Here is a 20,143-nt window from a genome sequence, read left to right on the forward strand (position 1 = left end):
CCGCTCGGCAACCGCGGCGGGAACCGCGGCCGCGCTTCCGCTTCCGGGCGGCGCTGGGGCCGCCGCGCCCCCGTCCGGCCAACGCGGGCCCTGCGCTCAGAGGGTTGCGGGTTCGAGCCCCGGCCGTGCCCAGTGCGTGGCACGGGGATACTGTGTCAGCCGTGGGGTTCAACTCCTCAGCCGCTTGTGGCTACCTGGCATGGACCAGGCTCTGCTCAGAGGTGCCAAGAGACAGGACAAGAGTAACGGGCAGAAACACGGACAGGAAGTTCCACCTAGAGATGAGGAAGAACTTCTTCACTGTGCAGTCACCCAGCAGGGGAACTGAGACCAGAGAGGCTGTGTAGTCTCCCTCGCTGGGGATATTCCAGAGCCGTCTGGACACAATCCTGTGCCACGTGCTCTGGGAAGACCTTGCTGGAGCAGATGATGCTACTGTGATCCCTTCCAACCTGGCCCGTTCTACAATTCTGTGATACATAGAGCACAGCTGTTCCCCAGACAGAGCCCTGGTGGGGATGGACTCATTAGGACGTTTGTACTCTTTCGAATTTTATTATATTTTAATTGAGAAATTACTTCCCTGTTCCTTCACAATCTCAGCACAGCCCCACCACAGACAGCACTGTGATCTCACCCAGGGAATCAGGTGCCTCCTGCCAGTGAACAGCAGCTTTTGTAGAACACATGCCTCCCATCTGCCAGGTACTGGTTCTTCTCCTGACGAGGCACTGCTACAAAATTAAGGATCAAGATAAATATCCTGTGGTGAGAGTCATATGCAGGATCCCACTTCCCTCCGAAAATGCCTCACAGTGGTATTTCAGACTAAATATCTCATATATCTTATTTCTGCAGCTCCAATTCACCTGGGAAGGACTAATTAATCTCATCACCTCCAGCACAGCCACACTAATCGCTCACCTTCAGCTGTGAGATGCATTCCTCACATGCTTATTGACTCACTGAGGCAGTACAAACACCTCACCGAGGGGAAGGAAATGGGTTTGATCTGAAGCACTGAGCTCCAAAACCTGCAGCGCTTCTCCAAACCCGCCGAGCCGGGTGCTCAGCGCCCAGAGCAGCACCAGGTCACACCGTGCTCTGAAAGGAGCAGTAATAATGCAGCACAGCCACTCGGCTTTCCTGCCGATCACCCCAAAGGTCTGTTTGCCCAGACTGACAATTTTTAACTCGGAACACCCATGCCAAGCATGCTCCATGCCTCTTTCTTTAAGTCAATATTGCCTCTAACAGGGCACGAGGCTGAGGCACGGCCAGAAGTCGACACCCCGCCCAAAGCAGCTTCCAGAACTTCTGTGAGCTTTTGTCTCAGGGGAGAGACACCACCAGAGCTGCTCGCCACCTCTCCTTTCCCGAGGAATGCTGTGGGTTATCAGCACTTTAGAAACCCCTCCTTTTCCCTTCTCCCCACTCAGGCACTGTGGCTGGCACGGCTGCCCGGGGCCCCGGGGTGAACAGGAAAGGGCGTGGTGGTGACTGCCACATCGCATGAGCTGCCTGGTGCCCAGAGGTTTGTCCTCTCTCCACACTCACACCTGGCTCGAGCTCCTCCAGTCACTCCCCAAAACCATCCAGTGACTGAGCTAAAAATAGAAATGGGACTGCAGGACTCCAGAACTAACCAGAGCCTCCCGGAGCTGTACAAACACTAATATTTCCCCTTTCTCCCCCATTTCCTGTCTGTATCTATTCCATCTGTCCACATACTCGGCTCACCAGCTCCCCGGCCAGCCGGGTTTGTGCTGCTGGGGATATCAAACCAGTTCCAAGTGTGTCTGAACCACAACTGCCCTCCCAAGGATCATCTGTCCTGCCTCACTGCTGCCTCAGCACTTTCTGTTTGGAGCTGGTCTGCCCTCCCAGCACAGCCCTTCGCACATCGGACAGGTGCAGGCACCAACACGAGGGCACAGGAACCCCCTGAAGAGGAGCTGTGTGCAGTCAGTGGGTAAAAAAAACCTGCAAACTGCTGCTGATGCAAAGCTTTTTTGCTCACTCTGTGGTCAAAACTGGGATCTAGCTCTTGCTCCCTCCGTGCTAATTCCTCCTGTTTAATAGGAGCCTGCTGGAGACACCCTCTGCTGTCATCTCTCAGGCATTCAGTGGGAACCCGAGGGAGGAGGCTCAGCTTTAAGGAATGCCATGTTTCCCTTACAAACGCAGAAACTTAACTGTCTCCGCCCCAAGGAGCTGTCAGGGAAAGTGTAAAGTTCCCTGTCGAGCTGTTGTTCTTGGCTCGTGCTTCCATCGGAGCTGTTGTTCTCGTCACAACTCACTCAGTGCTTTGTACGCGCTCGGTTTGGGGAGAGATCTCTGCCTCCCTCCTGCTTGCTCAGCATCAGCTTTTCACAGAGCTGCTGACAGATGAGCTGTGCTCAGTGTGCTCTTCTTTCCATTCGTAAGAAATGGAGGGCAAAAATCATATTGTGAAGCTCAGCTTATAAACAGGAAACTCATTGTGTGAAATTACTCGACTACAATGAGGACAGCTGGTATTGTACCTTGGCCTCTGAGGCACAGGACACACCAACACCCCTCACCTGGGACTCGGGGCTCTCAGGTTTCTGTACCTGTGGTTTCACACAGCTCTCTGAGGATGCTTCTAGAAGCCCAAGAAGGGGAACAGCTGTCAGGAACAAGTTGGCAGAATGAGGCTGCACCAGGTACTGGCAGATACAGCTCTGCTCCTTCAGTTTTATTTACAAAAATAAAGTAATTAACCCCCCCTGTCAAATAAGCCTCTACAGCTATGAAGTGCTTAGGTTTAGAGGCTGTGGGGAACCACCAAGTGTGGCAGAAACAGCATGAACTCACCTTACCCTGCCTCTGCTCTGAGCAACTCCTAACTCAGAGCTCTCAACGCCTGCCACAGTTCCTTTTCCTTGGGGGCTTTGCTGCTAAATCACAGCTGCTCCTGTTTGGGTACCAGGGGCCTCATCCTGCTGGGACGTGCCACAGGACACACAGTCCCTGTCAGGGCTCCCCCAACACCTGCAGCACCACACTGAAGACCCAGATCTGCCTTTTTACTGCGCCCAAACACTGTCCCCTCGCACAGGAGCTGGTTGTGGGCCCCAACACACGAACATTTGAGACCACTACAGACCCTGACAGTGTACACAAACACCTCAGAACTAATTATGGCCCCTGACACTCCTCTACACACACACACCTGAGCCTGATCTGGACCCCAACATCCATTCCTCATACTTGAGACCACTGTAGACCTCATCATCCCGCTCCCCTCCCTACACCTGAGGTTACTACAGCGCTCGGTCCCTCGGTCCCATGAAACCACTGTAGGACCGTAAGTCCCTCACACACACCTGAACCCGCTGTGGGCCCAACAACCCCCATACACACCTGAGAGCATTATGGGCCCTAACACTCCTCACGCACACCTGAGCGCATTATGGGCCCTAACACTCCTCACGCACACCTGAGCCCCGAGCCATGGCCCCCGCGCCCGACTACTACGAGGAGGAGGAGCTGGAAAGCGCCGAGGAGGAGGACGGCGAGCGGAGCGCCCGGGCCCGCGACTCCGATGAGGGTGTGTGCGAAGGGGGCGGGTTGGTGCCCGGGGGCGGGGTGGGACAGGGACATGGAGCGGGGGCTCTCCCGCGGCTGTGGGGTGGAGGGGACCGCTCCGCACGGGGTTTGGGGAAGGGTTGGGGGCTTAAAGGGTTCGGAGCGGCGAGAAGAGGCGAAGGGAACAAGGAGCTGTCTGGTTGCAGCGGTTCCCGCTGGAGAGGTGGAGTTGTGGCTTTCCAGGTGAGCGGGAGGCGGTGGGACACGGGAGGCCGCCGAGCAGGGGGGCTGAGTGGGACAGCCGAGTGGAAACGGTGGAGAAATCCAGTGTATTGGTTCTGTTTCCGTGGTGTGAAGGGGGAAGAACGCAGCTGAGGGAGGAGAAGGTGTGGACAGAAGTGTAGCAGTGCAGGAGGATGTGACAGGACAAGAACCAGGGAGCAGGGGAGGAGATTCAGTAAAACCCAGAGTAGCCAGGAGTGTAGAGAACACACAATTATTGATGAGGGAAATGTAGGACTCTGGGAGAGTGCCTTTTGCTGGCAGCAGAGCCCTCCATCCCCTCTGGCCTGGTTTTACATGGGATGATGTTAAAGATGCAGAGGGTGACAGGGTCACTGAGGGCTCTCCCAACAAAGTATGGAAGTCCTTCATTTATGTACATTTCTTGCAGTTAAAAAACTTTTTGGTTTATCTTTAGTATGTTAAAATTTATCTTAAGTTTAAACTGTAGTTTAAGAAAAAACCTGAGAAGGGTTTGATTTAAGACACATGGGCCCCTCTTCCATGTGTAGGGAATTAGCTGTGGTTTAGGTTTCTCAGCTGTACCCTGTAAAGTCTGGAGGCACTGACCCTTCTTTGGACACCTAATGGATTCTTGGCTACCCATCTGTTACAAATAGAACCCTGAAAAGTCTTAGCAGAAAACTAGCCATCCCACAGTAATTTATTTACAGCTTATACTGTTTATAAAATACAGCTGTCTTTATGGCAGTGCTGGTATTTGAACATGGAAACACTAAGTGAAATATAGCTGAGAAGTTCAGATCCCAGCCAGTCACTGCTCTCTTTACTGAGACCTTTGTGGTCAACCCCAGCGGCATCAAGTGGATGGAACACCAGTAACAAGTTTGGAAATGTCTTTCAGAGTCTTTAGGCTGTTCGTGTCTCACCTGTGTGTGAATATTAATGTAGAACCTTTGTCTTACACGGGAAGAAATTCCCAGACTCTCTGAAGTTGTCCATGTAAAGCTGCACTGCAGAACTCAAGAGTTGCAGGAAGTTTCATTTTCCTCCTGAATTCATCTCTCGGGTTGTCTTTGATGCTAAATTGCCTGAGGTTTGGGGATTTCTTTTTTGTTTGCCTGTTTGTTTTAAAATAATTTACTACTTAGTTTGGGGTGTTTTTATAAATACTTTTTAAATTTTAATACGTTGTTTTTTGCCTCATTTAGACACTGAGGATGCCAGTGAAACAGACCTGGCAAAGCATGAGGAGGAGGACTTTGTAGAAATGAAAGAACAGTAAGTAACCCATTCCAAATACAAGTAAGGTAATGTTGTATTTATTTGTGGGTTTAGGGGCGTTTATTGCCTAAAACTTGGCAAAGTTTTGGACCAAGATTGGGAGTTTTAAGTGCTTACCCCAATGGACTAGCTCATGAGTCCATACACTTGTATTTCTGCTCTCCCCTGTTACTTTCTGTGTTCTACATAAATTTAAGGAACTAAGGGCTTGTTTTGTGCAAAGAAATAATTGAGTTCTGTGAGCAGCTGCAAATGCATCCTGCTGCAGGCAGATCCTTCAAATAAAATAAAGGCTCTGCTTTAGATAAGCTAAGGAAAAGTAAGATGCCTATTGAAATTCCTTAAACATTTGAATTCTAGTCCTGAACTAGAAATGGTCTTTTGTGAGACCTGAAATAGTTTCCCCGTGGTGTTTAGGAGCATTTGCAGTATTCTGAGTTCTTGTCTACTGGCAGAGATCCGTTTTAATAGAGGTCAAGAAGACTTGGCCAGTCTTAAACCACAGATGTATGGTAAAAGAAAAGCAGGTTTGTAGCAGCACCAGGAATAGACTTTGGTGGGTTTTTAAGATAATGTGGGGAGCTAATACACAGCTAATAAAACTTGACATAGTGGAAGAATGATTCTGCTGTAAAGCTTCTGATGTTTGTAGATCTGAATGTCATTTTAGATTTTAAAATTTAAAACAAAAATCCTATTTTATCCCAGATTTTAAACCCACTGTAGGACCAAAGAAGTGCCAGAGTTTTTAAGGCAGAATAAGAACCTTTAATTGGAATAAGAGTATTTTAGTTTGTAGTTCATTTGTTGAAGTTCTGAAAAGTTTTTGGTTCTGTGTGAACATGTAACTTCAAGAGATGGAGGAATAAACTGTGCTTGGTGTTTAAAGTTTCCTTCTGTGTTTGCAGGATGTATCAGGACAAACTGGCATCTCTGAAGAGGCAGTTACAGCAGTTGCAGGAAGGTAAGCTTTGAAGAGTAGCTTTGGTTCTTATTTTCAGCACTTTTGAAATGTCAGAGAATGATGGAGATTTTGAAAGATGGGAGCAGCATCTTCCACTGTTTGCTGGCTCTCAGCTGTGCTGCAGAGTTAAAAATGTCAGCTGCTTCCCATCTTTCCTCCATCTTAACTCCATCTGTAGTTAAGCCTCTCTGCTAAAACACTTCTTAAAATGAGTAATCCACTTTTTACAAAAGCAGGGAACGTGCTTTGAGTGGTGTATGACTCCTTGAGGATATTTAATACTTGAGGAAAAAAACCACAATGGGAATCTACAATTTATTTCCACTAGGTACTCTTCAGGAATATCAGAAAAGGATGAAAAAGTTGGACCAGCAGTACAAAGAAAGGATACGAAATGCAGGTGAGTGGAATTTCTCTCTAAGACACTGCAAATAACTTAAGTGTGTGTTTTGTATAACACCCAAAGTAGAAAAGAAGTAATTCTGTCCTTTAAAGAAAAGGAACTTGCTGGAGGAAAGGGATCTTTGGGTACATTGTAAGGTTTGTTCCAGAGTCCACCAAACATGACAGGGTCTACCTTGATTAATAAACAGTTTTAGTCTTCATTTGTATGAAGCAGCACAAGTAAAAAGTTGATTTCATTTATATCTCCCTAAAACACAATGTCCCACTTTGGTTTTTGTTTTGTGGCCCTTGCTGAAGCCTTTGGGTGCCCTGTCCCCTTCAGTTTGCAGGAGTGGGAGGTTAGGAGCAGATGCTTTACAAAAGATCTGTTTGTGAACAACAAATACAGAGGATTTGCTGCTGCAACTGCTGTTCTGCATGGCTGTGGCATGGAATGGGCTGCCTGGACTTTGTGTATTGCTCTGTTTCAAGAAGCAGAGGCCCAAGTTAATTTTTAAAGTGCCCAGTGCTCTTCCTTCTGGGTGTTTTTTTTGTGTTGCTGCAGAGGAAGGGCCTGGTAATCAGATCCAGCTGCTTGTCTTCCCTCTCTCTCATTCCCTTTCAAGTAGTTTCTTACCCTGGATATTAAAGCAGGGTTTTTAATAGAAGGCATTATGTGGCTGTAGGAAATACATCCAGTCTCCTCCTCCTCTAGCAAAAGAAAGCAATTCTGTATTTCTGAAAGTGCTTGGGAAGGTAAAGGATTTGCTTGAGGAACTGAAGTGGTTTGAACAACTTCTTTTTAACAGGAACCTGTCTTCTGAGATGAATTTCACTAATGGTTTAGGTTGGAAAAGACCTCCAAAAAGACCTTTCACATGCACTAGAGCTGCATTCTGGCAATCCTGGACTGTTTTGATAAAATTAAGCCAAAGTGCAAACTGGTATTTCTGGCTGGCCACGAGCAGTGCTGCAGCAGCAGAGTTCTTCCACAGGAGGGCAGGTGGTGATCACTTGGAATTTTATGATTAAAATCCAACTGCCTTGTACTACAGGAATAAGGGTCTTTTATGTTTGTCCTTGCCATGCTGAGGTTTATTAAAACAAAAGTTTAGATTTACCTGCATTTGATTATCCACATAATGCTGCTTTCATGCTTTGCAAATAAAAAGTTTGATTTTTATTGCAGCATTCTTATATTTGGTGTATGTCTATTACTTTTTTTAAAATTTTTGTTAGATAACAGAGTGGTGCAGTGTTGCTACTGCAGCCTTCTTCAAACTGAACAGAGTAGTGTGGAATAGTGGAAGCTTTTCATTGAGGTGACAACCTGTAAAAAACCTCTAGTAACTGTGTGTTTTTGTGGAACTTTTTCATAGTCACTTTATTTTCAACATAAAGCTGTGAAGTCAGAGCAGAGGTTGGATAAGTACATGCATTATTTGCTTCACTGCCTGTCTTGGCTGCAGTATTCAATGGCTTAAAATGTTCAGGAAGCAATTTGGTGCAGCTTTGAAGTTAGTAAATTAAGTCTTTCTTGTGTTTCAGAACTGTTCCTGCAGCTGGAAGTAAGTACTCTTAATTTATCAAAAATATGCATTAATTAGTTGGAAGAGGCATTAAACCTTGTTTCATCAACCAGTATTTGGGCTTGTTTTCCCAGAAGGTTTAAAAGAAATTGTCTTCCTCTAGCTGGCTTATTACACTTGAGGTGCAGTGGAGCTTACTTTGGTTACCTCAGGTAACTTCTGCACTTTGTTATTAAAATAGAATTAACTGTTTGCTATTGGCCTCTTGTATCTGTCTGTGCACTGGGCTGGTCAAAAAAGGGTGTTTAAGGTGAATAAGTGCTGTTTATAAGTCAGCAGACCTCTCTGCTAAGGACTTGATTTGTTATGCAACATTATAATGTCTTTTTACAAATAATTCTTTTGCCAATATAATAGCACTAAGTCATATTTAGATGTTTTTCTGTAGATTGTGAGTATTGATAATCTTTAGAACTTGGACCAGTTGTGAACTGAAAGGCTGATCAATAAAGCATTTGAAAAGCTGTTGTGATATCATTAACTGGAGTCATTAATTAACCTTCTTGTTCCTTGGATTTGCATTAGACAGACCAGGTGGAGAAAAATTATGTGAAGGAAAAGAAAGCAGCAGCAAAGGAGTTTGAAGATAAGAAAATTGAGCTTAAGGAAAATCTGATAGCAGAGTTGGAAGAGAAGAAGAAGATGATTGAGAATGAAAAGCTAACCATGGAATTAACAGGAGGTAAAGAAGATAAGCACCTGTCATTTGTGTTATCCACTGTGCTCCTGCTTAGGGAAGGAGCTGTAAAGGTGGCAGTGCTGGTTTACACAGACAGCTGGTGGGAAATGCCAGCAGGGCAGAGCACAAACTGATGGCCTTTTAATGGAAAAAGCAGCTTAAAATTCAGTGGATTGTAAACAGGTGAATCAAGCAGTGCCAGTGGAGCAGCAGAGAGGATTATGGGCTTGCTTATATGCAGGGGAAGAGGCTGCTTTGGTTCCTTGATCTAGCAGTGAAACCACTGAGAAATGTCACAATATTGACCTAACCAGCAATGCCAGGATTTAAAGCTGTGTCCTTTTATTTCTGCAGGAGTGGCTGGTCAAGTGGTTTCTTGCTAAACTGTTAAGTTTCTGGCTTAAAGCCAGAAAAAAAATAAATATTTGTGGGTTATGCTTGTGCCCAAGCTCTAGGAAATTTATATTAAAGGGACAGATTTTTTGGACTGTTGGTACCCCTGGTGCCTTGCAGTGCTCTGTGATAATGGACACAGCAGAGCTAAGTCAGGGCTTAATTATTCCTGCAGAATTCTGTTGCTGTGGTACTGAACCAAAAGTCTGATTTGATGCTCTTTCTGAGAGCAGCTCCCTCACTTCATGGACTGATAGTGTGGTTTTGTTGCTGAGGCTGTCCATAAGTTACACCCTTCATAGATTTTTTGCATAGTATCTGCAGGTTTTATATAAACTAATAATTTAATTAATACTCAGAAGTGAGAAATAAACCCTGTGTTTGGTGTTCTTAGTACAACTCCTAGGCCTGATGTGGACTGGGAAGCATCTTGAGTTAAGCAACATACCTTCATGAATTAAGGAATGGGTTGTGAGAGTTTCAGTGGAGTTGTTCAGTAAAGGTTACCTCTATGCATTTGGACAAACTAAGTTCAGATAATTAGTTGGTGATGAGACTGGTGTTTCAGTTTTTAACAGACTTTCTTCTTTTTCCCCAGTGCATATGCTGCAGTTTACTTCCTGTCAACTGCTGCTCTGTGTGTTATTAATTAGGCTCATTTCATTAATCATTTTTAGATAATCTGAATTTAAATACTGTTTGTTTGAAATCACTCCAGCAGACTTGTCTCAGTCTTCAATGCAGAAATTTCCTCTAATCTTTTAACAAAGCTGTTTTTCTGCCTTGAAGATGAGAGAGCAATTGATTTGTAGCTGATGTTTTACATGCTATTAATGATCCGAGTTGGGTTGGGAAAGAACTCCATGAGCTTGGCCTTTTAAATCTGCTCCCAAGCAGATAGCATGAGCATGAAAGGAATTTGCCTTGAATCCTTGTAGCATCATTGTGCAGCTTATCTGTACCTGGAGCAGCTGTAACCATGGCATTGCAGCTCTGGCACTGAACAGTGACCTGATGGGAGAGAGAACTTGGATTCACTGTCAGCACTTCCATGCTGGAAGCTAGCACACACACACACACAAAAAAAAATCCAATTTGCTGTATGAAAGAGGAAGGATTATTTTCCTTGTGCCTTGTGTAGAAAGCTGCTGCTGCTTGCTCCTTTCTCTCTGGTCTTATCAGCTCTCCAACTTCATTATTCTGCAGATTCAATGGAAGTGAAGCCTATTATGACAAGGAAACTGAGACGGCGACCAAATGATCCAGTTCCTATCCCAGACAAGAGGAGGAAACCTGCCCCTGATATCCTTTCACAGAGTCACTGTTGGGTTTGAGCCCCTGTGCTACCCACACCTTTGTTGTTTTGTACAGCAGGGAAAAGGAAATTAAATGCCAGCATCAGATTTTAACCTGGGAAATGCTGAAGCACAATTGTCATGTATAATGTGTGCTAAAGCAATACAGCAGTTATACAATACATATATAGAAACCAGTGTTTGGAGATCCCTTGGTGTCCTAACTTAATCCTTACATGGGATAAGTTTTTCTTGGTCAGTGAGAATAGTTTGAATTCTACAGGCAATTTATTTCACAAAAAATCTTTAAAAGAACATTACATATATATATATATATATATATATATATATATATATATACACCAAGATAATTGATTCCATAGATAGTAAATGGCTTTTTACATGAGCCAGAGCTTTTCTCATTTCAAGACGTGACAAAGCATTTACCAGAAAGATCATATTTGTCATATCAAAATAGTTTTTCCATTTCTGATAAAAGCTTCTGATCTCTAATCCAGAGATGCATAGCAAAAGCAAGGATGGTAGATTTGTTCTTTGAATAAGAAAAGATGAAGATTCATCTTATTTTCATGTCTCACAAGAGACAGAAAAACATGTCTGTGTAATCCTTAGGATCTGCCTTGCTGCATGTCTAGGAATTAAAATGTTCCTTGGCTTCTGGAAATATGTTTTTGGCTCCTTTGTGATGATAGGCACTTCTTCTATTTGTGTATTAAATTCACCTGGAGAGGAAGGCAAGGATATTTGATTTGCAAGGGCTTCTTATTAGATTCTAAACTTGTATGTCTTTAGATTTAAAAAACTTACCTGAGTGATTCTCATTTTCTGAAGGCAATATCAAACCTTGAACTTTAGGAGTTCATGCAGGATGGTCATGAGCATCTCCAGTTTCAATTAACCTCTTTCTGATTGGAGATTCTGTCTACTCTTTCAGGAAAAAAAAAAAAGTCATTTATTAGTGCCCCTATCTCATCCAAAATAAATTAGTTTCATAGTGAACATGACCTGCTAATTGAGCATGATACAGCAACCACACCATGAAAACCTCTGCCTTTGCTCACTGGGAGAGGATTAAAATCCATCAGAACCAAAATCCTTGAAATGCAGCCCAGCAATTGTTAACTTCAGTTTAATACTTTGAATACTTCTGGCTAAACACTTGTTATGCAGAAACAAAGTACAGCAGAGCTCTAATAAGACTGTAATACACTAATTTCTATTTTCAAAGGATTTGGGGTTGTTTTCAGGTGCATTGTAGGCTCTTAATTATCCCCAGCCACGCAGGTTTTATTTAACTAGGTGTAGGTGGGATTTAGCTTCATGGTAAAAAACCTGAAGCGAGTCTGTTGTTTCAGCTCACAGATTCTTCTCCACACAAATGCAAGATGAAAATCACTGAAAATGCTGCTGCTTCATGCTTCCATGAAGTCATTGTCAGTGCACTAAAGGTTTTTCATTGATGGTTGTGTCTGAATAAGTTAAAATGATTTTGCACTCTGCTGCTGAGATGCTGGGGACAGACTTGTATTAATTCCTCTGACCACAAAAAAAAGCTCAAGTAAGACATTTATTAAAATCCTGGAAACCTTTTGGCTTACATTTACTCAAGTGAAATGTTATTGACCTTTGATTGTTAGTCTTGCTTGTCAAGAGCTTATGGAAACCTTAATTCTGGATACCTCAGCTTAATTATTTGTTGACTGATGAGCAAATAATGGAGGACCTAAGAACGCTGAATAAGGTAGGGATTGTTGCTTGACTGTATTTCTTCATTTTAAAGAGAAGGCAAATGCTTTCTCCTGAGGAGAACAGAGCTCTCTTTCATGTTAATTTTTGAGATGTGGGACTGTTTCATCCCCGTAGGCTTTCTGAAGTAGCACAATAAAAGATTTAGCAAGATGGTATCTCCTCTTTTTTATTGAGGTTTAATTAACCTCATTTGAATGACTGTCATCTAAAAATGTTACCTTTTGTGTGAACCAAGGGATGAGCTATGTTAAGGAGTTTCTTCCTCATGGCTGAACAGATGTCAGTGTGTTTTTCTGGGAGATCACAGGCTGCCTTTGGTTTAGGCCTTAGTGTGGGGTAGGATTTTTTATTTTTTAATTTTTTCTCCCTGCTGTTAAAAGATTTCAGTAAGCTGGATGGTGGGGGGAAAGGCAGTGTACATGTTTATAATTTTTCTAGTTTTGATTAGCATACTGTTTTCTTGCTGAACACTTGAAGGCTTATCTAACTACTTAGAATATAAGCTGCTCATTAAGGCATCTTAAGGATGGTAGTGGAACACTGGTTTTGTGCCAGCTGTTGAGGTTTCTCTAATGATTCATCTCCTGTATTTTGTGTACTCTGAGAAATGTTGTATCACATTAAAAAATAGCATGTGAGATGGGTTTGACTCATTGGAGTGGGTCATCTGAGTGCTCTCAAGTTCAGTTTTTTGGCCTTTTGGATCATTACACTGATCCACACCTTTTAGGCTGTTTAGAGCACACTGCTCTGGTTAATGCCACTTAACAGAGCATTTAAAATAGAAATATTCAGAGTTTGGAGAGTAAGATACCTGAAGTTACCACTGCAGCTTCTGTGGCTCCTGTCAGTTCTCTAACACTGCTTTGCTCTTTTCCCATGTAGCTTAAATCACCCAAGAGACCAGGTGAGTTTCAGATGTGTGCTGTTCTGAACAGAGGGTGGTACTGTGGATGCTTGGCTGTACAATTTGGCTGTGGAATTGCTGTTCTTTGTGTGGTGTTGATGTTTGTCAGGGATGGGAAGGGGGGCATGAGCATCTTTGGAATTCTGAAACACTTGGGCATGGGACAGTCCAACTGGGCAATGAGGTTTTGTATTTTATTTGTGTGTCTGCTTGCCAGCTCTGCAGAGGGATTGACCACTTATGGTTTTATGCCTCCAGCTCTCTAGATGTACCTATGCACTTCCTTTCAAGACAGAGTGGGACTACCTTGCCTCAGTAATTTTAACCATATTTAAATAATTAGCTGTGGATTATAACTAAAACAAAATCAAGGACATATTGTCCATCACTTACCCATGAATGTTTTTTCAGATAAATGCTGTATTTCAGTGAATATTTTAACTCAAGGCAGAGGTCGAGTTACTCATCACAATATATATTTTCCTGGTGGATATTTGAGTTTGCAGCTTTCTCTGCTTGTTAATTCTGACCTTCTGAGCTGCAGTTTTGCAGTCAGATGTGCTGCTGTGAGATGGGCACGTGCTGGTCTTTAAGCAGAGTGTCTCTCCTGTCCCCAGCCTCCCCCTCCTCTCCCGAGCACCTCCCAGCTACACCAGCAGAGTCTCCGGCACAGCGGTTTGAAGCTCGGATAGAAGATGGCAAACTCTACTATGACAAGAGATGGTGAGGCCTGGGGAATTTCTGTTTTCCATCAGTGTGTGTGCTGGGTAGGGAGGAGGCAGAGGGCTGCAGAGAGAAATGGCTTTGATTAAAGAATTGGTGGACAAAAGGCTTTTGGGCAGAGGTTTGCTGCTCCCTCCACAAGCTCATGGTGGATCCAGTGAAGCAGGGGTGATGATGGAATGTTCACAGCCTGTGGGCTTTCAGAGATAACTGGTGGCTCCAGTAAAGGGAGACTCAAATATTTTCCATGGCCCACTGTGGCACTTAGGAAGTCAAACCTAATATGAGGTAGGAGAGGCAGCAGCAGCCACAGGGGGATGTGAGTGAAGCTGCCCTGGATACAGACACTCCATGATTTGCTGTCAGCCACACTCCCATTCCTGAGGTTCAGTTTTGTGGAACACAAGCCCAGCATTCCACAAGGTGGCAGAAGAAATGTCCACCAGCTGCTCAGGATGAAAAATGCTTCTAATAAATCCAAATAACCTTTAAAGATCAAACCCACATGGGAGAGGCAACTTCAGAATTGCTGATTGGATTTATCTCTGTTGAGTTTTATGGCCATACAGCTGTACAAGCCTCACAAAACACAAGGAAAATATTAAATTCTGCAGAGTAGATCTTAATCCATGAGACTTGCAATCCTGGATAATCAAGGGGGAAATCTTGAACTCCTTGAGCATAAAACACTTGGCTTTCAAAAAGTCATCTGCTTATTTGTAGCCTACTAGAGTGTTCTGGTGGCTCGAAACAACAAGTGATGAGGCTGTAATTTTACCACAAAAGTAGGTGTGAAGCTGTTTTTTTTACACAGCAATCCCCTTGGCCAGTTGGTCAGTTTTCCCTTCTGACTGAAGTTTCATTGAGAGTTCAGTGTGCACTTCTCTCATAAAAGCTGCTCCCTCAGTTTAAACATCCATGAAGTGTAAAGCAGGTAAGAACTGAACAGGCTACTTATTTCACAGATTCATGAAGTTTTGTTTTTTCTTTTTGGCTTTCATAGTGTTTTTTTGTGTGTGTAAAGTGACTATCCCCAGGACATGTTTGGATGAATAAACTCTTCTTCAGAATTTTGAAGCTACTTTGAAAAGTGTTCATGAGTAAAAAAAAAATAAAATAAAAAAAAAAAGGCATCTGAAGTAATCTGTCAGTAAAGCTCAAAACTTCCCATTAAATTTAAACCTGGAAGAGCTTCAGTGAGCCCAGAATCTCACCAAAGCACCAGCTCTCTCTGAAGGGTGAAGCTGTGGCATAAAGAACTTAACAGATATTTTCATCTTGCTGTCAGGAATTCCAGCTGTTGTCTTTCCTGGCTGCCTTGTTCTTATGTTGTTTTAAGATCAGTATTTTATATTTTTTTTTGGTTGTAATAATCCTGCTTACATTTTTTTGATTGATTGTCATGGTACTTGTGCAAAGTAGCTGGTGTTCTAAAATAATGAAGTAACTCTCGGTAATGGGAGGGTAATTCTTCCTAAGGTGCATAAAGAGTGCTGGCATGCACAGAAATCCTAAACCTGACAGCCCAGGAATGACTTCTCTGTTTCCTGATGCAGCCCTGCATGACAATTACCTGAAAACAGGAAATGTTTAAGGCCAGAAATGAACCCCCTGAAGTCTTGAAGAGACATTTCAGAGTGGAGTGTCTCAGATGAAAGTGGAATTAGACTCAGTTTTTTATCCTCAGAGCTCTGTGCTTCTCCCATCAAATCCTAAACCACAGTTCACTGTAAAACAACCATCTTTTTGCTCTTAGCTTTGCTGCATACAGTAATGCAGAGGGATTTCTTTCAGTCTTCTGATGGAGTTGCAGTTGGATCTTGGCCTTTCAGTAAAAATGGAATTATTTCTGCTTGCCTCACTTGGTGTGTTTTGCCTACTGCAACAGCAAGAGTTGTTTGGCTCTTTGCTTTCGTGAAAGCCAACTTAAAACCCCATTGCATTTTTCTTCAGAGGTAATTTCCTCAATCCTATCCCTCTCTGGATCTATAAACTTGACAAAAGGGTGAGACATGTCCAGGTAAATGATGCACCAGGGTGCTGTGCCTTCAGCTGCCCTGTCTCTGAGAGCGTGGAGCGTGAGACAGCTGAGACAACTCTTCAGTGAAACACTGCTGACTTGGTTCTTTGCCTTTTCTGGGCACAATTAGCATTAATTTACTGATGGAGATGTAAAATCTATTCATGATGTGAAATCTAAGGGCTGAGTGAAGCCCCTGACACGTGTGTCATCAGCTTTGGCATTCACTGGGAATCAAAAATTGAGAGTGGGGAAAGAAATATTTCCTTGTCTGTGTGGGCACAGCTAACCCTTGAGAGCTGCTGTTTGCACTGGTATCTCCTGCACTCCTGCTGACTGTATCAAGATCAAAACTCTTGTCTGAGTACTCACAGCATGGCATGGTAGGGCACTGCTGGACTGAGATGTTTGTCTCATCCAGGCCTGGGGTTTGTAGTAGCTTACTGAGTTCCTTTGTAACATTTAATGACATCTCAACTTGCTAAACTGAGATTTTTTTAGCTCAAATCATTGTTGCTGTTGCAGTGCCCTGGAACCCACTGACCTTGTTTGTGTCACAGTGAAGGAGAAAGACACCTGTGCCCAATCATTGTTCTAAAGGTTGCAGGATTTGGGGATTTGGGGGAGGATTTTTTTATTCCCTCACCCCCCCATGGGTAATGAGTATGTTTGGAAGGCTCAAAGCTGACACTCATTCCAGTTACTGGCAAGCACTGTGAAAATTCTGAATGCATAAGCCAGTAGGAAGAGATTGTGGAAAAAACCACTGGAAGACTTCCACATGTACAGTATGCTTACTGTAGAAATAACTGTAAAGTTGAAATAAATCCATGCATTTTGCAAATGGCAGTCAGGCTGCAGGGGGTTGCACTGGGTAGCTGCTGAGGGAATATCTGTGCAGGGATTCTGCAGCTTGGATTGCCCAGATAAAATCATGATTAGGGGAAAGGCGGAAATACAGTCATGCTTTTATAACTGTAAAGTATTTTGGTGCTTGCTTGATTAAGATGATTTACTTCCAAATCACCTGTTCCAGTGTAATTAGTTCTGCCTATGGAACAGAATGAGGCAGAAGGAGCAGAAGGTGGGGTTTTGGGGCTGGCACACTGCAGCACTTGGAGAAATGTGGGCTGTGAAAGAGGCGAGTCCACAGAATCAAACAATTCAGAGTTATGAATTTCAAAGCCTTTGTTTTATACACAACACATTAAGAACAATATAGAGCTTAAAATATGATCTGGAATGGGATGAAATGGATATGTTTAGTCATGGCCTCCTTATGGCAGATATTTACAGCTCATTACAGAGTTAGTTACCCATTAATTACCATTTTGGGTATTTTGACAAAATAGGACAGCATTAGAAATTTGAGGTCTCATTAAACAGTGCACTGACTGCATTGATTGAGGGAAATTCACTTTTGGTGGTGCTCTAGTAATTCTGTATTGGGGAATAACTTGAATATCTGTGATTTGCTCTATCATATTTTGTCAGGCAAAGTAAGGAGTTGCCTTCTGAAATCCATCCTGTGTCTGAAATGGGAAAGGCTGCTTGAATTAACCCTTGAAGCCTGGGTGTGTTACCAGTCACTGTTCCCCTGGGCTGGGGCTCTGCCTCTCCCCCTTGGAGTTGTGAAATCTCTTTTCAGTCTCTTTCAGTGCAGGTGAATTCAGAATGTGAATTAAAACATCCCAGATCTCAAAATATCATTTAAAGCAGAGTGTGCTTGTGAGATCAGATTGCCCACTACCTTGCAAAGATGGAGAAAGGAGTGTGGAAGGAAAGGCAGCAGACTTCAAATTTACTCTCTTCAGCTTTATCAATAATGGATTCATGCATTTCCTTTTTTTATTTTTTTCTTTTTGCAGGTACCACAAGAGCCAAGCTATTTACCTGGAGTCTAAAGAGAACACGAAGATCAGCTGTGTGATCAGTTCTGTGGGCGCCAACGAGGTTGTGGCTGCTTTTATTTTTCAGCAGAGGGGGGAAAGACATGGGTTTAGCAAGGGCTAAAGATGGATACCTGTCTGCTGTGTAAAGAAGCTGAAGCCAAGATAAAACTGACTTGAGAAATCTCTTTTTGATATGGGAAGAGACTTGCTCTGTTTCTGAAGGATAACCCTGTGTTTTGCAAGCTCCTGCAGCAGTTGGGCAAAGGGAGCACTTTGTTCTTTGCTTGCAGATTCCAGACACTTCAGGGAAAGAAATAATAGACTTGAGTGCACTTCTCCTCAATCAGCCAATAAAGGAACTTTAATTTGTTGTGGCAGCTAAGGGAAAACACTTTATTTTCCCCAGGATGAGTTGCATGTGGGATGTGTTTGTGTCACAGCTGTTCCCCTGCAGTGGCAGTTGTGGCACTCGGTTCTTCAACTAAAAGTAGTGGTAGTGAGCTCATGGATGCATTAAAATTTGTTGGAAGTTATTACTTTAATTTAGCAAAACTAATGTATCATTCCATCATACTGTGGTAGAATATAAAATTGTACATATTTGGTTCCTACAGTTGCTCAGTGTTTATGGATTTTTGAATTCTTTTGGCAAGCAAAACAGGCCAAATCCTTGGAAATGTTGCAGTTGGGAGATGATTATCAATGAATGTTGGTTTTAATTTCTCTGGAGAAATAGTTGAAGTAGAAATCCAGGCAGATACTAAATTTATTTTATATTGTGGGGTCCTGTTAATCAAGTTAATTTATAATTACCATAATAAAGTTAAATCAATTTACTTGCCAAGCCTGTAGCTCATATATGAAAAAAAACTCAAAAAGTTTAGGGTAAATCACAAGCCAACATAACTTCATAATCCTTTGCAGTAGGAAATATTGGACTTCCCTCCTAAAATACTGCAGTACTAAGGAGTGGATAATTCTTCATGTATTTATTTAAACATGTTGAAATGCCTTAGAAGGATATAACGCAGAGGAAATTGCTCAGATTTGATTTTTAAAGTACAGGTTTTTGGATCTAAACACCTTGAAGGTGATTTCAAAAACTCTCTGGAGTGGCTGCCTCGGTGGCAGCAATTTGTCCTCTGGAGCACATGGAGCGAATCCTTCCATGCAGGTCTTGAAAATTTAGAGAGGCCCTTTTATCTCCAGACACAATTTCTGTGGTACATTGTGGGAAATGCCTCATGGAACAGAATCAGAATAAGCTTTTCATTTGACTAATAGTTACTTGTCTAGGCAAATCCCAGGACAGATAATTTTATGATCTGTGGATCTAGAGAGACTTAGTCTTGATTAGGCAGAGCTCAGTGCCACGGTTCTGTTGTGAATTGGCACAGGAGGAACCTGCTCTCCTCATGGTGCTTGAAAGAGTAATTTTTCTTGAGGACTGTTATGAGCAGGAAGTTAAGGAGGTGAAGTTAGACACCTTATTTCATTTTCTACTCAGGTTGCAAATGCCTCATGTGGGGAGGGAGAGAGGATTAACCTCATTGATCTGTGCCCCCTGAGGTGTTCAGCTCCAACACTAAGAAACAGTTAATTTCTCTGTGTATTGCTTGCTGTGAGTTTTCCCCTTTTCTTCCCTAATTCACCTCCCTGCCCCATTCTTTTTGCCCTTCCTCTCCTGCAGATCTGGGTGAGGAAAACCAGCGACAGCACCAAGATGAGGATCTACCTGGGGCAGCTGCAGCGGGGCGTGTTCGTGATCCGCCGGCGATCGGCCACCTGACTCTGCTCCGCCCTGTCCTGGGTTTTATCGGATCACCAAACTCTGCCAGGGGCTCACAGGCTGCTCACTCCCTCCAGCAGCAGGGAACAGTCCTGACCTCTGACGAGACACTTTGTGGCTGGCCACATAATCCCCAGTAGTCCTTAAACCTTTAGTGATGCCCAAGCACTGCCCTGGACTATTTCTGGATTTTGCATCAAGCTTCTGTACGCTCTCTTTGTATTTTGGGTGACTGTTTGAGAAGACTTTGCCTCATCCTCCTTTTCATCCTTGTTTTGTGGTGCACAGATGGGACTCGTGTGTCAAAACCATCATCATCATGTTTCTTTTGGGAGTCAGACCAGTGGAAGAAGCTTTGCTTGTCGAGGCCTGAGGTTATTTGTGCTTTTTGGCCTTGTTTTACTGCAAGGCTTAGGATTTTGGACAAAAGATGAATCCTGCCAGGTTTCAGCCACAGCTGAGAGATGCCTCCAAAATACCTGGTGCACAACATCAACTTAATTGGATGGACTGTTGAAAGACTGGGGAGTTTTTTCAGGATGGTGTGAACAGCTCAAACTGGTGAAAATACAGTGATTTTAATGTAGCTCAGAGTCACGCGTGGTTAGTCAGAAGCTTCAGTTTCTCTTCACATTAAAAAACCCTTCAATGAACAAGCA

General features: G+C 43.4%; 1 protein-coding gene and 1 long non-coding RNA gene across 5 annotated transcripts; one reads left to right on the forward strand and one right to left on the reverse strand.

Annotated features, from left to right (window-relative positions):
- Positions 1 to 35: 35 nt before the first annotated feature.
- Positions 36 to 2,832, reverse strand: LOC107211605. Of its 2 annotated transcripts, XR_001524235.3 has the most exons (3): positions 925 to 2,832; positions 638 to 734; positions 36 to 275 (listed from the first exon to the last, which is right to left on the reverse strand). It is a non-coding gene; the product is annotated as an uncharacterized LOC107211605 (long non-coding RNA). The 2 variants fall into 2 exon arrangements; XR_004499508.1 differs by lacking the exon at positions 36 to 275 and having other exon boundaries at positions 532 to 734.
- Positions 2,833 to 3,472: 640 nt separating this feature from the next.
- SUDS3 (SDS3 homolog, SIN3A corepressor complex component) lies at positions 3,473 to 20,143 on the forward strand. 3 transcript variants are annotated; one of them, XM_033518059.1, is made up of 13 exons: positions 3,522 to 3,574; positions 5,007 to 5,076; positions 5,988 to 6,043; positions 6,372 to 6,443; positions 7,237 to 7,430; positions 7,976 to 7,995; positions 8,542 to 8,698; positions 10,295 to 10,390; positions 12,084 to 12,145; positions 13,039 to 13,060; positions 13,678 to 13,783; positions 17,672 to 17,756; positions 19,386 to 20,143. In XM_033518059.1, the coding sequence occupies exons 5-13, from the start codon at positions 7,253 to 7,255 to the stop codon at positions 19,482 to 19,484; spliced, it is 825 nt and encodes a 274-aa protein (XP_033373950.1). In that variant the 5' UTR covers positions 3,522 to 3,574; positions 5,007 to 5,076; positions 5,988 to 6,043; positions 6,372 to 6,443; positions 7,237 to 7,252; the 3' UTR covers positions 19,485 to 20,143. The 3 variants fall into 3 exon arrangements, with proteins under 3 accessions (XP_015499278.1, XP_033373950.1, XP_033373951.1); XM_015643792.2 differs by lacking the exon at positions 7,237 to 7,430 and having other exon boundaries at positions 3,473 to 3,574; XM_033518060.1 differs by lacking the exons at positions 3,522 to 3,574; positions 7,237 to 7,430 and adding an exon at positions 3,677 to 3,795.

The sequence above is a fragment of the Parus major genome, chromosome 15, assembly GCF_001522545.3.
Source record: "Parus major isolate Abel chromosome 15, Parus_major1.1, whole genome shotgun sequence".
Classification (NCBI taxonomy): domain Eukaryota; kingdom Metazoa; phylum Chordata; class Aves; order Passeriformes; family Paridae; genus Parus; species Parus major.